Genomic DNA, 14,069 nt, shown 5'->3' with positions numbered 1-14,069 from the left:
CATCTTAGGCTTTGCAAAACAAGGAACCATGGACAATTCATGGACACACGAGGGTGCTGTGGTCAGTGACACTTTAATTACAAAAACAGATGGGGGCGGAGTTCCCGTCGTGGCTCAGTGGTTAACGAATCTGACTAGGAACCATGAGGTTGCAGGTTCGATCCCTGGCCTTGTTCAGTGGGTTAAGGATCCGGTGTTGCTATGAGCTGTGGTGTAGTTTGCAGATGAGGCTCGGATTCGGCGTTGCTGTGGCTCTGGAGTAGGCTGATGGCTACAGCTCCGATTAGACCCCTAGCCTGGGAATCTCCATAGGCTGCGGGAACAGCCCAAGAAATGGCAAAAAGACAAAAAACAAAACAAAACAAACAAACAAACAAGCAAAAAACAGGTGGTGGGCTGGATTTGGCCAGCAGGCCACAGTTTGCCAACCTGGGCCCACAATCTCTCCAAGAACACTTAGCCTGTGGTTTGCTAGCCAGTCATCAGTGAACTTGATATTAGGTAAGATCTATAAACTCTGTTGAGTCTGATTTAATAGTTTGACTCACATGGTCCCTTAGAGCCTCTTGAATGTCTATCACAAAGCTTTGACATAATAGGGATGCTTAATATCTGTAAATCATCTGGTCAGCAAGTATTACTGAATTCCAATGGTTGGCATAGCCTTAGGCCCTGAAGTTCAGGATTTTCTAGTTCAGTTGTATCCGTATTTATTGCGTTGAGCTGCATGAGAACATCCATTGAGAGAGCATATACTTTTCATTGGTTAAAGTGAAAGTGCCTGGTAAGCCTCACTTGTTATTGACAAGACATGCAGATCTGTGTGGGCTGTTTAGAGATCAGATAGTGTGTCTAGAAGACTTTTAAAATATTTTTAACATGAAAGAAAAAGTTCTGCGTCCTAAGATGTAGTCACCAAGAAAATTTTTCTTTGTTCTGCAGCAGGATTTCTTCAAGTGGTGGTTGCTGCTATAGTATCATCCCAGATTTAAGGTTGAAAGCCAACAAAAAGAGGATAAAATGGGACAGTCTGAGGTAGATTATCAGTAATCGTTTATTTCTTAGTCAACAGACTTTTTTTTAAGCCTTTCAAAACACTGGTAAAGACAAGATAAATATGTAGACTTGAATTACATGAAATTTTTTTCCTTTGAAAGCTTTGAGTTAATAGAAATGATTTCTAAAGGGGTTAACAGATGACAGTGTTTTCTGGTATGATTTCTTAGAGTCGAGTAGGTAGCAACTTTAAGGAAAGAAAAGGAGAGAAACATATATAGACAGAATATCTGAACTCATGTTCTTTTGATTTTTTTGGTGAAGAAATTTTCAGAAATTATAGGAAAAAAACCTTGTAACTGTGACACATGTTATAAGCAATACAAAAACTAAAAACATATTTTTAGGTCTGATACAAATAAACTTTCTCAGGACAGTGGAACTTTTAAATATAGATTCAGAGTGTTCCTCTATGTTATTTTCTACAAATATTCCTGTTTTGTATTTTTATTATTATTATTTTTGCCTTTTTAGGGCTGCACCCTAGGCAAGTTCCCAGGCTGGGGTCGAATTGGAGCTACAGGTGCCAGCCTATACCACAGCCACAGCAACGTGGGATCTGAGCTGCATCTATGACCTACACCACAGCTCGCGGCAACACCAAATCCTTAACCCACTGAGCAAGGCCAGGGATCGAACCCACATGTTCATGGAAACTAGTCGGGTTCATTACTGCTGAACCACAATGGGAACTCCAAGAAATTCTTTAACCTCTTTTTTTTTGTTCTCTTGTGATCACGCCTGTGGCATGTGGAAGTTCCTGGGAGAGGGATCAAACCTGTGCCACAATGGCGACCCAGAGCCGCTACACTGGCGAAGCCAGATCCTTAACTCGCTGAGCCACCGCGGGGGGGGGGGGTCCCTTTACTTCTTGAATCATTCATCAAAGCAAGGGGGAGCTTTCTCTAAGAATTGGTATCATGATAGGATTCTCAGTGGAATTACAGTTTGAAATGTGCATGTTCCTGTCCTCCCACAGGAATTGCAGCCCCTTAGGGCCCACTTGCTCCAGGGTGGAAGGGCTTGGCCCCTTTTAGTCCTCTCCTCCTTGGCATTTTGGCACCAAGGATTAGGCTCCATCTTTATGGAGTGTAACATTTCTAAGTGTATCAAGTGTAACAGTATGTGAAAAATTTACCTGACACGGGTTTTGTTAAGCCAGTCAGGGGTACTGGAATGATGTCTGTGGGTATATTGGGGAGGGAGAGGAGCATTTGTATTAAAAGGGAAGTTAACACCTCGGGGGAGGCATTCCTGAGAACTCAGTGTCCAGAATGGTGGTAGGTCTTTGCCACATTTTGGAAACGTAAGCAGTGCTCACGAGGCAGGGTGTGTTTATGGAGCCTTTTGAAGTGACAGCAGAGACATCTTTCAATTGCCCCTGCAATCCAGAGGTGACCCGTGGTGAGTAGATTGCGTGCCTGCGTGGACTTCCCGCTGACAGGTCCTCAGCCTCTCTCTGTTCGCTTGACTGCCTGGTGTGGGCTCAGTGTCCGAGGCTTTCACTGTTGGGCAGTTGATGGTGTCGTTTTCCAAGGAGCACAGAGTGATCAAATAAATACCATCTCAATTTGTCTTTCCAACTAAATCAATCGTAAAGCAAGACATAGTTCTTTTTAAAAGATGTTTTCTGTCGTGCTCTGCTCGTTCAGCCTTCAGCTCCTCTCGTTCAGCTCCTCTCGTCGGCCCTGCAGGAAGCCTGGGCATCCATTTTGCCTACATGGTACATTGTCTCTGTTTCAAACGCATCTTTTCTTCATCCTCCCTCTCTCGAACCCAGATCCCTTTGCTGGGTCCTGCAGACAGCATTCTAATCCTGTATAATCCTCCCTGTCTTGTTGGTTCCTTCCAAACCTTTGGGCACTCCTGTATTTTTTCTTGAAAACCTTTTTAGCTCTTTTTGCTTTGTCTTTAGGTCTTCTGCATGCTCCCGGTGATTCTGGCATAGTCACCAAACTGTGTTACCTAGCTTGGCAGGACATTCCTAGTGTAGACCTGCCTTCACACCAGGCTACCCGTGTGTCTGTCTTCCAGTCCCACGCAAAGATTTGACAGAGATGCCTAAACACACTCCTAAATCTTCCAGCCAAGCACCTGGTACTAAATACTTCCAAAACATATACAGTTCTGAAAAGACCAAGGCTTATTTGCTTTGTAATGGAAATGCTATATTTCCAAAACTTTTCCACATGCTACCTTCCAAAAAGGAGCCCATGATTAGCAATTATGTTAATATTTCTTGATTTCACTAACTATTCACTTCATAACTAAGTAGATTAAATAGAATTCCTCATTTCCTAGTTTCAGTATGGTTCTCCTCCACAATTTCGTATTGATGTCCTTTTTCCTTTGCAGAAGGAGATTGGAAGGTTACTGTCGTCACTGGGGATCTTGAAAATGCTGGCACCACGGCAACAGTGTCCCTTTACGACTATGGAGAAACAAGATGTGCGGGTCCTATTATTTTGGGCTCTGGGAAACACCAACTGTTTAACGCCAACAGTGCAGATACCTTCAAGGTAAAATCTCATGCTGTAACTTTCTTACTAAGACATATTACAACATGCGTTCCCTAAGATGGAATAGAGGACATTTTCTTGGGGAACATGAAATCCTTTGTCCTAAGGGAGTTAGGAAATAGAATAATGACAAGGATATAAGATTTTTGTTTCTCCCCTACTTTTCATTTGTATAAAGCCATAGAGTATAGGAACTTAAGAAAGTTTAAAAATTAGAGGGAAAAAATTTACTCATAATCCTGCTGTCAAGTCAGATGTTTCCATTTGGAGTATCTTTTCTGGTACTCGTCCGCGTCCATGGAGCATGAGGCTCTGCTGGACAGAGGGTGCAGCCCCAGGGCCAGGACTTGGTCTGAGGGGTCAGATGGTCAAGATTCAGATGCTGACTTTACCACGCACTAACCCGGTGACTTCTGCCAGTCCCTCAACTGCCATGTGCCTCAATATCCCTCACCTCAAAGGGTTACCATGACGATTAAATGAATTAATTCTTGGAAAGTGTTTAAGGCAGTACCTGAAATGCTCCATAAATGTTTGCTTTTAATATTGTGTAATGCAAGAAACTTTGTGGTCCCTGATTTAAACAAGGAGCTGGTCTTTCTAGTTATAATTTTTATTGATTAAATACTGTGTATGGAAAGCTCCAGCTGACATGCCCAGCCTGGGTTGGGCCAGGCCAGGCCAGGGGCAGGCGGCCATGGAGCAGGATGGAGACTAGCTGTCCTGCGACTGGCTCTGAAAAAACAATACTGAGTATGTGAAATTTACCATTGTATTTACCATAGGTGAATGAAGCACTTTGTTGGACATTTATTTTTTTTAAATTTTTTACAAGGTATAGTTGATGTACAATGTTCCTTCAATTTCTACGGCACAGCAAAGGTGACCCAGCCACCCACACACCCGTTCTTTTATTTTTCTAACCCCAAAGACCAGACAACAGTTCCCTGTGCTGTGGAGCAGAAGCCCGCTGCTCTTTGTTGGACATTTAAATGGCTTTGAGGTCTTTACTATTGTACATTATGCTGCAACAAACACTTTTTTACCTTAATTTCTTTTTTTTCTAAGCAAAGCTCTTTTTTTTTTTTTTTTTTTTTTCCTAACCACTGCTGTCTTATTCCATTATGACAAATTCTGAGAAGTGGGATTACCCTTGAGCCATTCTAAAAGTACTTTGTAAAATGGTCTAATTTATAGCACAGTGCCCAGGGGAACATAGAAAGTAATTGGTAAATTTTAGTTGTTATTAAATCATTACTACCCAGCCCTAATCATGGTATCTATTTCTGCCGTACATAGTGTTTAATATCTTTTAATTAAGTTTCTCAGCACCTTATTGCAAGTGATAGTATGTGATCGTAGATCTATGTAAATTATCTTCACTTCTTACCTTTTTGTTCAAAGAGCTTTATGATGATCAGCTCACGTACCATAACACGCCCTCATTTAAAGTGTACAATTTATGGTGTTTAGTACATTCACAGAGTTGTCCAGCTATCACCATACTCTAATTTTAAAACATTTTCACAACCTCAAAAGAAAACCTATAGGCAGTAGCAGTAACTTCCCAACTCTCTATTCTCCAGCCTTTGGAAATCAGTAATTTACTTTTTATCCCCAGATGTTTGCCTCTTCTAGATAATTCATATAAATGGATTCATACAACATAGAGTATTTTGTGTGTGGCTTTTTAAAATTTAACAGGAGTTCCCAGTGCGCTTCAGTGTGTTAAGAGCCCAACTCAGTGTCCGCGAGGATGCAGGTTTGATCCCTGGCCTCGCTCAGTGGGTTAAGGATCCCGTATTGCCGAAAGCTGTGGCATAGGTTGCAGATGGTGAAAGGGATGGAGTAGACACAGGTAGTTGTAGGAGTCCCAATAAAGGACCACATTTAAAGAAGGAACCTTAGGGGACCTGGGGAGATCTCTGCAACAAGGCAGGTTTGCTTCATTAGTGGAGCCATGAGAATTGCCTCAGGTCATTGGGTGGGGGATGGGATGAGGTCTGCATTCATATTCAGACCAAGGACAAGAGTTTGAGGACCACCCTTCTGCAGATTTGGATACACCTTACCAGATATTAAGGAGGAGCTTACTCCCAGAAAGGAAGAGGCAGGCTTTTCCAACCCCCACTCGCCTTGGATGATAAACCTGTAGCTCACCGGATCCTCAGGGCAGAGTGTCCGTGCCTGCCTGCTTGCATCTCTCACGAGTGTCCTATCTTAATAAATCTATTTCTTGCCTATCACTCTGTCTCTCGCTGAATTCATTCTGCGCAGAGACATGAAGAACCTGAACTTCAGTGAGTCCAGACACAGGGTGAGTGATTCTAATTTAAAACCTCAGGTTCAAGTCCCAATCTGGGTTTTGGCCAGGTTCGAGTCCTGGCATATGGGTCCAAGTCCCAGTCTGTGTTCTGGCTAGGTTCAGGCTGTTAATACTGTCAGTTTCAGTAGGACTTGGATCCAGTGTCGCTGTGGCTGTAGTGTAGACCACAGTGGCAGCTCCAATTCCACCCTGGTCTGAAAACTTCCATATGCTCCAGGTGCAGGTGTGGCTGTAAAAAGAAAAACAAAACAAAAAAACCAAAACAAACAGCAAGCATCAGTATTTCATATTTTATGGCTAATACTTAGTTATATGGGTATATTGCATTTGGCAATTCATAATTGGTAGACATTTGGGTGTTTCTATTTTTTAGCCATGAATAGGAATAATTGTTATGAATAATGCTGCTGTGAACATCCAAGTTTTTCTGTGCTATTTCTCTTGGGTAGATACCTAGGAGTAGAATGGCTATATCATATAGGAACTCTGTGTTTAACCTTTTGAGGAACTTCCAAACTGTTTTTCAAAGTGGCTAAAACATTTTTACATTCTCGCCAGCAATGTCTGAGGACTCCTATTTCTCTGCCTTCTCACAGAAATTTGTTACTGTCTTTTGATCCTAGCCATCCTAGTGGGCGTGAAGTGATGTCTCATTGTGGTTTTGATATGCATTTCCCTAATGACTAATTATGTTGAGCATCTTTTCATGTGCTGGTTGGACATTTGTACCTTCGCTGGAGAAATGTCTACTCAGAGTCTTTGCTCATTTTAATTGGGTTATTTGTCTTTTCACTAATGAGTTCAAAAGTCCCTTAGATATTCTGGCTATGAGTCTCTTATCTCATAAATGACATATAAGTGTTTTCTCCCATTTTGTGGGTTGTTTTTACACTTTCTTGATGGTATGGGTTTGAATTACTTCTGGTGTCCTTTCAATTCAGCCCGAAGGAGTCCCTTAAGTTTTTCTTGTAAGGTTGTTCTATTAGTGATGAATTTCCTCAGTTTTCCTTTGTTTGAGAATGTCTTAATTTGCATATAGAATTCATGTTTGACAATTTTCCTTTTGGCTTTTTGTCATTGTAGTGTTTTCCACTGATTTCTGGTGAGAAGTCTGCTGTCGATTTTATTGCGCATCCTTAGACGTGAGAGTCTAAGAGTTGTTTTCTTTTGCTGCTTTCAATGTTCTCTCCTTATTGTCGGCTTTCAGTAGTTTGAGTTGCGTCTGGATGTACTGCCTGCCTGCTGGTCTTCCCAGCTGCCATAATGGCAGGGTCGCTGGTTTTTAAGGATACTGTGGAACTGGTAGGGGAGAAGTGAAAGCAGATCAAGTCACAATGCTCACAACCATCTGTTCTCACCCAGGTTTGTCGTGTTCATTGAGTTAGTGCTCTTCGGATTGTGACAAGCCTTCAGTTAATTTCGGGAGTCCTGGGCATTTTGACTTCAGTCGCCTTTGCCGTTGCATTTATGGAGGAGGCCCTAGCACCCCATTCCAGAAGTCCTGCTGGCCCCTCTTCACTTTTATCGTGTTTTGTTCCATTGTATTGGAACTTCTCTTCCTCTATGAAATCTTCTGTTTATGACTGTGATTTCTACCATCTGCTGAAGATAGGTAAGAACTGGCCAAATGTAAATGTGACTTTGTGCCTATACGACGTCATGTGACCAAATCCACAACATTTATGAGCCACCAGCCAAGTGGTGTTGAAGCACCGACCGTCTCTTTACTGTCCAAATGCTGAATGTCTTCCACTTGTGTAACTGGTCTGCGTGAGGCCACGTGGGCCGCTGCAGTGGTCTCCTAACCTGATCAGAGCTCCTGAAGGGGAACTCGACTGTAGGATGGTGGAGAGAGTAGCGCAGGCTCCTTCCTTCGGAAGACAGGCACAGGGATGTCAGGCTTTGCCACAGTCCTGACAGCTGCCCTCCACAGGCCACAGAGTCCCCAGAGGAGCACCTGCAGTGTCACGAAGAGCTAGGCTGAAAAAAAGGAGACCTTCTTCCAGAAATGACCAAGACAAGATCAGAGCAGAGTCCATTAGAGAGGAGTTTGAGGAGGGCAGGCAGAGCCGAGTCCCTAGACAGCGCAGGCACTGGACCTCACTCAGTGGCTGAGTCCCGAGTCCCTCCACTGCCTGACATGGACGAGACACTCACGACTCTCTGTTGAAAGCATGGAAGTTTAATGAAAGTGACTTGGCTGAAATTTCTTTAATGTTTGCTGGTTTCCCTTGAGGCATGCATTGTTAAATTCCCCTTGTGATCACTCTCACCTTGAGGGCATCGTAAAGAAATCCCATGTATCGTTAGTATTTACTTCGAAACCTGCCCAGAGATCGGCTAAGCTTTTTATGGCATTTTTGCAAATTGAAACACTAAATAGCACTCTATTGCTTGGGAAAAGTTGGTGGCTAAGCCATTCACTCCTAGAAAGTAGTTTCCTGCTTCTGGTTTACTGTTGTATGAAGGCAATTAATTTCGTAGATGAATCGCTTTAATATTTATTATGAGCTCCCAGGGCCCTTGCACAATCGTGTGCACATCCCTTATGCTCCTAGGATAGAGTGTGTGATACATTTTTGCCTTTTTAAAAACAATTTATAGCAGCAGGAGTTAGAGGACTCATATTTGAGTTCCTAGTCTGACCTGTACTATCTAGGAGATGAGGGCAAACCACCTGATGTTTCTAAGCTTTGAGTTCCTCCTTTTGTAAAATGGGTACAAAAATGCTTCTGTTCTAGAAACATCCAGTACCTTCCATGGTCATGGTACAGACTGAAAGAGTTCTGAATTAAAACACTTCATAAAAAGTATAAAACATCCCTGTCTTTATCTTCCTGAGGCAGATTCTTACAATCCTGCCCACAGACTTGAGGAGCCTTCCTGCTGGGGTGGGATTTAAGAGAGTTTTTCAGATGAATGAGGGCAGGGAGGCAGCTTGGCAGATGGCTGGTAGGTGGCTCTTGCTGGCGCGGGGAGTCTGTGTGGAGCCGTGGGGGCCGAAGTAGGAGGAGGCAGCAGAGGAGCCAGACGAGGCGGCGGCGGGGCCAGAGCAGGGCAGCCCGCGTGCAAGAAGCAGCAGGAACATTCATCTTGGGCCTTTTCAGTGTTTACAGGTTAGACATCCATGTGGACTCACAAGTTCTTGGCCATTAGCTAAATGGATGCCAGCGTGTCATCCTGGTTTTGGCACAACTCTGTACCACTTTATAGCTTTCTTTTCTCTCCTCCCCTCCATCTTCCTTCTTTCTCTTTTTCTTCTCCATTTGTTTGTTTGTTTGTTGGGAACTTGGAGTTGGGGTACACTCCAAGCTGACTTCACCTGGCGCGTAGGGATTACAGCCCTAAGCCAGTGTCCCACCCATGCAGCTGACTCTCCTGTGATGGCAGGTCTAGGGACAGTTTAACTTGATCCTTCTTCTCAGTGATAAGAGCTGAAGTATTTTTGAATGACATCTCCATTCTGACCACTGAACTGTCACAGGGGAATTCTCATCAAGAACAGCCTGTAGAGGAGTTCCTTCTTTGGCTCAGTGGGTTAAGGAATCCAGCGTTGCCGCAGCTGTGGTGTAGGTCACAGCTGCAGTTCAGAGTCAATCTCTGGCCATGGGTGTGGCCAAAAAAATGTTTTAAAAACCAAGAAAAAGAAAAGCCGGTAGAGTAGTTCTGCTTAAATATACAATAAACGTCAAAAACCAAAACCGCAACACAGAATAAATTACAGAAAGAAGGTAACCACTTTTCAGGGGGAAATCAATTTTTCTCAGAATGGCTAAATATTCAACGAAAAGATTATTGGCTGCAAATAGTAGTCAGTTTTTATTTCTTGGAGGAATGGCAGAAAAGAATGGCATGGCCCCCTCCTTAAGAAGCCAAGAAACCTCTGTGGAGAGAGAAGAAAAAGGGCGTTTGCTGAGCTCTCTCCGGGATGGGCGTTAGATGTTGAAGCTGAGACGCCAGAGAGAAACCGTCTTTCTGTGACCCTCTCCTTAGAGCTGGTGAAACGGTCTTTCCCAAGACCAGCACGTCTCCTCGTGGCCTTCATCCTCCTCTATATTTCAAGGTTGTGTTTCTTCAGCCATCCTCATTCTTTCTTGCCTCTTCAGGATGCTTCTGTTTAAACCTCGTCTCCGATCTCTTGTGTTGCCGAAACTCAGAGTTCTGAGTGAAGGAGAAAAGCACAACGCTATTGCTTTGCAGGCAGAGGGGGACACAGAGGGCTCAGGCCTTCAAAACCTGTGTGTTCTTCTCCCCCCTCCCTGCCCCCGAAGATTTGGTGAGGAGTTTTATAGCAATGCTTCAAGGGTGGGGTTGCTAAAGAGGATCAGGGTCTGTGCAGGGCCAGCCTCCTTTAATCTGGCCTCGGGGGCTCTCCTGCTGGGCTTCTGGGGTTCTGAGGTCCTCAAACTATGTGACCTTCTCTCTGGAATAAAGCAGCTTCGACAAGTAGTTAACATCTTCCTTTTGTTGGGGGTTTTGGTTCAGCAGAAGAACTCAAAATATTGTGCTGTGTGTATCCCTGAGGTGGGACCAGGACCTGCCCCCAGGCTGCACTCTGGTCTCCTGCCAGCTCCTCCCTGGTCTCCGAATCCCCTCCCTTCCCTGACCAGCACCTGTTTGAACCTGCCCTTTGGAACCCAGGGAAGGTCATGGAGGCTGAATGAGGCCTATTTCCTGAAAACAAGAAACGAGGGCCACAGAACGGCTTTTGGGCCCAGGGGTTGCAGGGCCCTGCTTGGTCTTGTTTCTGACATACTCATGTCTCTGGCTCTGGAGCTGCCCCTCACTCTGCTCATAAATTACTGGGCTTTCTCTTTCCTTTCTTCGCAAACCTTTGGAAATACTCATTTCCCCTGTTGCTTTGTCTCTTTCTCTTCCCTGTTCTCTCCTAAATCTTTGCAGTTTGGAGTTTTCTCCCTTCACTCTATTTCAGCCCTGTTGTCTAGGATCAGCAATGAAGTCCTCATTTTCCCAGTAGTTCTCCTGGGTTGCTGGTCAAAGAATTATGGGCCAGAGGGGCAGTGCACTGAGAGGTGTGGGGATCAGATCTCCCAGATTCAAACTCTAGCTGCTGGACCAGCTGTGTATCTGTGAGTAGTTATTTAAAATTTTATGCTCAGTAAATTGTGCAAAAAATCACTGCACCTGTCTAAGAGAGTAGTGAGGATTATATGGGATACGTAAAATGTTCAGCACAGAGTAAAACCTCAGAAATTTAAGAATATTTTTATTGCATTTGGAAAGCAAATGAACAAAATAATTTTGAGAAAGGGGAGGTGACAGTTATGGCTGTATGCTACCCCCTCCCCCCTTCGAGATGTTAAAATCTTAACCCTGGGGAATGTAATTTCAATGTAAAAACAAGAGGTCTTACTGGAGTAGAACTGATGCAATACTGGCATCCTAATAAGAGAGAAGAGCCACACACAGGGAGACCCTGTGTGATGACCAAGATGGGGACTGAGGGATGCAGCCATAAGCCGAGGAGTGCCAGGGACGGGGGTCACCACCAGAAGCTAGAAAGGACTCTGGCCAGAGTCTCAGGGGAGCATGGCCTTGCTGACACCTTGATTTGGGACTCACAGCCTCCACGATGGAGAGAGGACATGCATTTCGGTGGTTTTAAGCCACCCAGTCTCTGGTCCTTTGCTGTGGGAACCCAAGGAAAATCATATACCAATGAGCAATCCGATGCTTCACAGGGCTGGGAATGAGAATAGAAAGAGGATGTGGGCATCTACAGGCCGGGGGAGCTAAGGGGGCGAGTCTGCCATGGCTGCAGGTGGCCCAGGTCTGCAGCCTTTCCTGCAGCTGTGGGTTGAGGACAGGGTAGGAGGGTTAGCGGAGGACACAGCAGGGGAGGAGCAGGGCTTCAGGGAGGGAGAAGGGGGAGGAGAAGGTGTCAGGGAGAGATGCTGTTCACATCAGGCTGCGGCAGGCAGAGAGCTGGCCTAAGGGACATCAGGCCCTGGAAAGCAGCGGGACCCAAAGCTCTGTTGGGAGATGGGGCTTCGTAGAGGAGGAGGGCGCCTCTTCATCACCTTTGAGACCAGAAATGAGGATAAGAGGTAGATGTCATGACAACCGTGGGATAGAGATGCAGTACCATCAGTGTGGCTCTAACGCTTGTTTAGAGACTGTGAGCTTGTTCCCACGTGATTGACACCTCAAGGAACAAGGTGAGCGAAACAGGAATTTCCCATGTGTTTCTATGCACATGATGTCCCCATGAAACATGAGGTGAACACAGAAAACACCACCCAGTGGAATGAGGGCACACAAGAGCATACACCACACACGCGTGCACTCACTCACATTCACACACACACTCACCTACCAGCTGTCTCAGTCACATCTCTCCATACCTGGTGTATAAACTTTCCGATTTCTGATATAACCTTTCTTTTACTTCCTGACTATAACTCACAAGCTGCATTTGACCATTTAATCATCATGTTCAGTAGAAAGTACTGAACATTTACAAATATAGGCTTTTTGATGAGAAAAATACACAAAAAGAGAAATACCTTCAAATATCCATTTGGAGTAGGGGGACCAGAAAACCCCTATCAGACCTCTTAGGAAAAATAGGACAAAATGCAAACAAAGTGTTTCAAATAGTTTCTCACAAAGCATTTTAGGAAGACCAAATTGTTCCATCTTTCTAAAGATATAGTCTTCAAAGGATATTATTTATGTAAACATAGTTCAGCAGGTGCTTATAGAATTATTATATATATATATCACATATAATTTATATAATATTATGCACACAATATTTTTGATACTGTCCCAAGACCTCTGAAAAGTATAGAACTATTAAATAAGAAATAATCACATTGAAGAGAAAGGACATTTATATATGAAGCAGGTAAGAGGCCAGGAGTTTTATGAGTTAGTGCCCCATTAAGCAGTACAGATAAAAATGCCTTAGATGCTCAGAGAGAGGGTCTGCAGAGCTCTTGGGACTGGCTAAGGCACAGTTGTTTATAGCTGTTGACTAGGTGACCTTCAGCAGGGATCAGGCTATGCAGAGAGTGTCGTTCTGTGAGGGGACCGTAGCTCACTAAGCTCAGGAGGGAAGAGAGCTGTGCCTCTCTCTGGATGCATAGCTCATTTTTTTGTGTTTCTTTGCGCTTCCAAAATATAAACTTATCAGCACTAAACTCAGCTGTAATTATCCCTTTTCTAAGGGTCTCTGCATCTTTAATTTGCCAGGTGACCAAAACCACAAAATATTATTTTTTAAAAAATTGTGGCTTTTTTTTTTTTTTTTTTCGGTTTTTTCTAGGGCTGCACTCATGTCATATGGAAGTTCCAGGCTAAGGGTTGAATCGGAGCTTCAGCCACAGCAACACTAGATCTGAGCCACATCTGGGACCTACACCACAGCTCATGGCCACATCGGATTCTTAATCCACAGAGCGAGGCCAGGAATTGAACCTGTGTCCTCTTGGATACTAGTTGGGTTCATTACCACTGAGCCATAATGGGAACTCCTATTTTTTAGTGTAATCAGAGTTCAGTTTTCAAATCAGTTTTCATAGCTACCTTGGGCATCTATATAATACATGGACTGGGAGTTTGTGTCAGTATGTCCCTCATGGTCTCATGAAGAGAATCAGAGAGAGACACGTGGACAAAATTTTGAAACTGTTGATAAACCAATGAGGTATCAGAGGTGAGCACAGGGAAAAGATGATGAAGGGTACGTAGCCTGTAACACCAGCTTTATGAGGGGTCTCCTAAGGACTGTGAAAATTACCTGATTCTACTCAAAGTTACTGCATTTGATAGAACCGTGAGGACCTGCCCGAGAAAACTAAGGGCCCAGAAAAATGTGCGACAGACAATGGGATTACACAGTGCCATGTCCCTGATGCTATTCAGGGTAGGATATTTTGAGTAAGTTTCATGAGAGAATCACTTATTTCATTAAGGACTGTGATGTATTCCCACTACACTCTTATGAAATAATGTCTAGGCTGGTGAAAAATACTCTGTATGAAACAGGATGATGGATACATGTCACTATACTTTTGTCCAAAGCCATAGAAAGGGCAAGACCAAGAGGGACTGTATGTAAATGATGGTGATCACGATGAGTCAGTGCAGGTTCATTCATTGTAACCAGCGTACCACCCCGTGGGTTGTAGGTAACCGGGGGT

At 44.0% G+C, this 14,069-nt stretch overlaps 2 protein-coding genes across 2 annotated transcripts in view; both read left to right on the top strand.

The window, feature by feature from the left end:
• Window positions 1–3,575, top strand: part of LOC100627466 — a 272,180-nt gene extending 268,605 nt beyond the window's left edge. Inside the window, 1 exon segment of the mRNA XM_021089367.1 lies at window positions 3,412–3,575. The gene's annotated coding sequence lies outside the window, so the exon portion shown is untranslated.
• On the top strand, window positions 3,487–11,742 carry LOC102166862. Its single transcript, XM_021089368.1, has 2 exons — window positions 3,487–3,575; window positions 7,264–11,742. Exon 2 carries the CDS (start codon window positions 10,009–10,011, stop codon window positions 10,993–10,995), a length of 987 nt encoding a protein of 328 aa, XP_020945027.1. The 5' UTR covers window positions 3,487–3,575; window positions 7,264–10,008; the 3' UTR covers window positions 10,996–11,742.

Source organism: Sus scrofa, chromosome 4, assembly GCF_000003025.6.
Source record: "Sus scrofa isolate TJ Tabasco breed Duroc chromosome 4, Sscrofa11.1, whole genome shotgun sequence".
Classification (NCBI taxonomy): Eukaryota; Metazoa; Chordata; class Mammalia; order Artiodactyla; family Suidae; genus Sus; species Sus scrofa.
Note: the sequence above shows the minus strand (reverse complement) of the source record. Positions and strands in the feature narration are given on the sequence as shown.

Coding starts and splice junctions, on each gene's coding strand:
- LOC102166862 (XM_021089368.1), top strand. CDS start 10,009: ATGCTTCTGTTTAAACCTCGTCTCCGATCTCTTGTGTTGCCGAAACTC.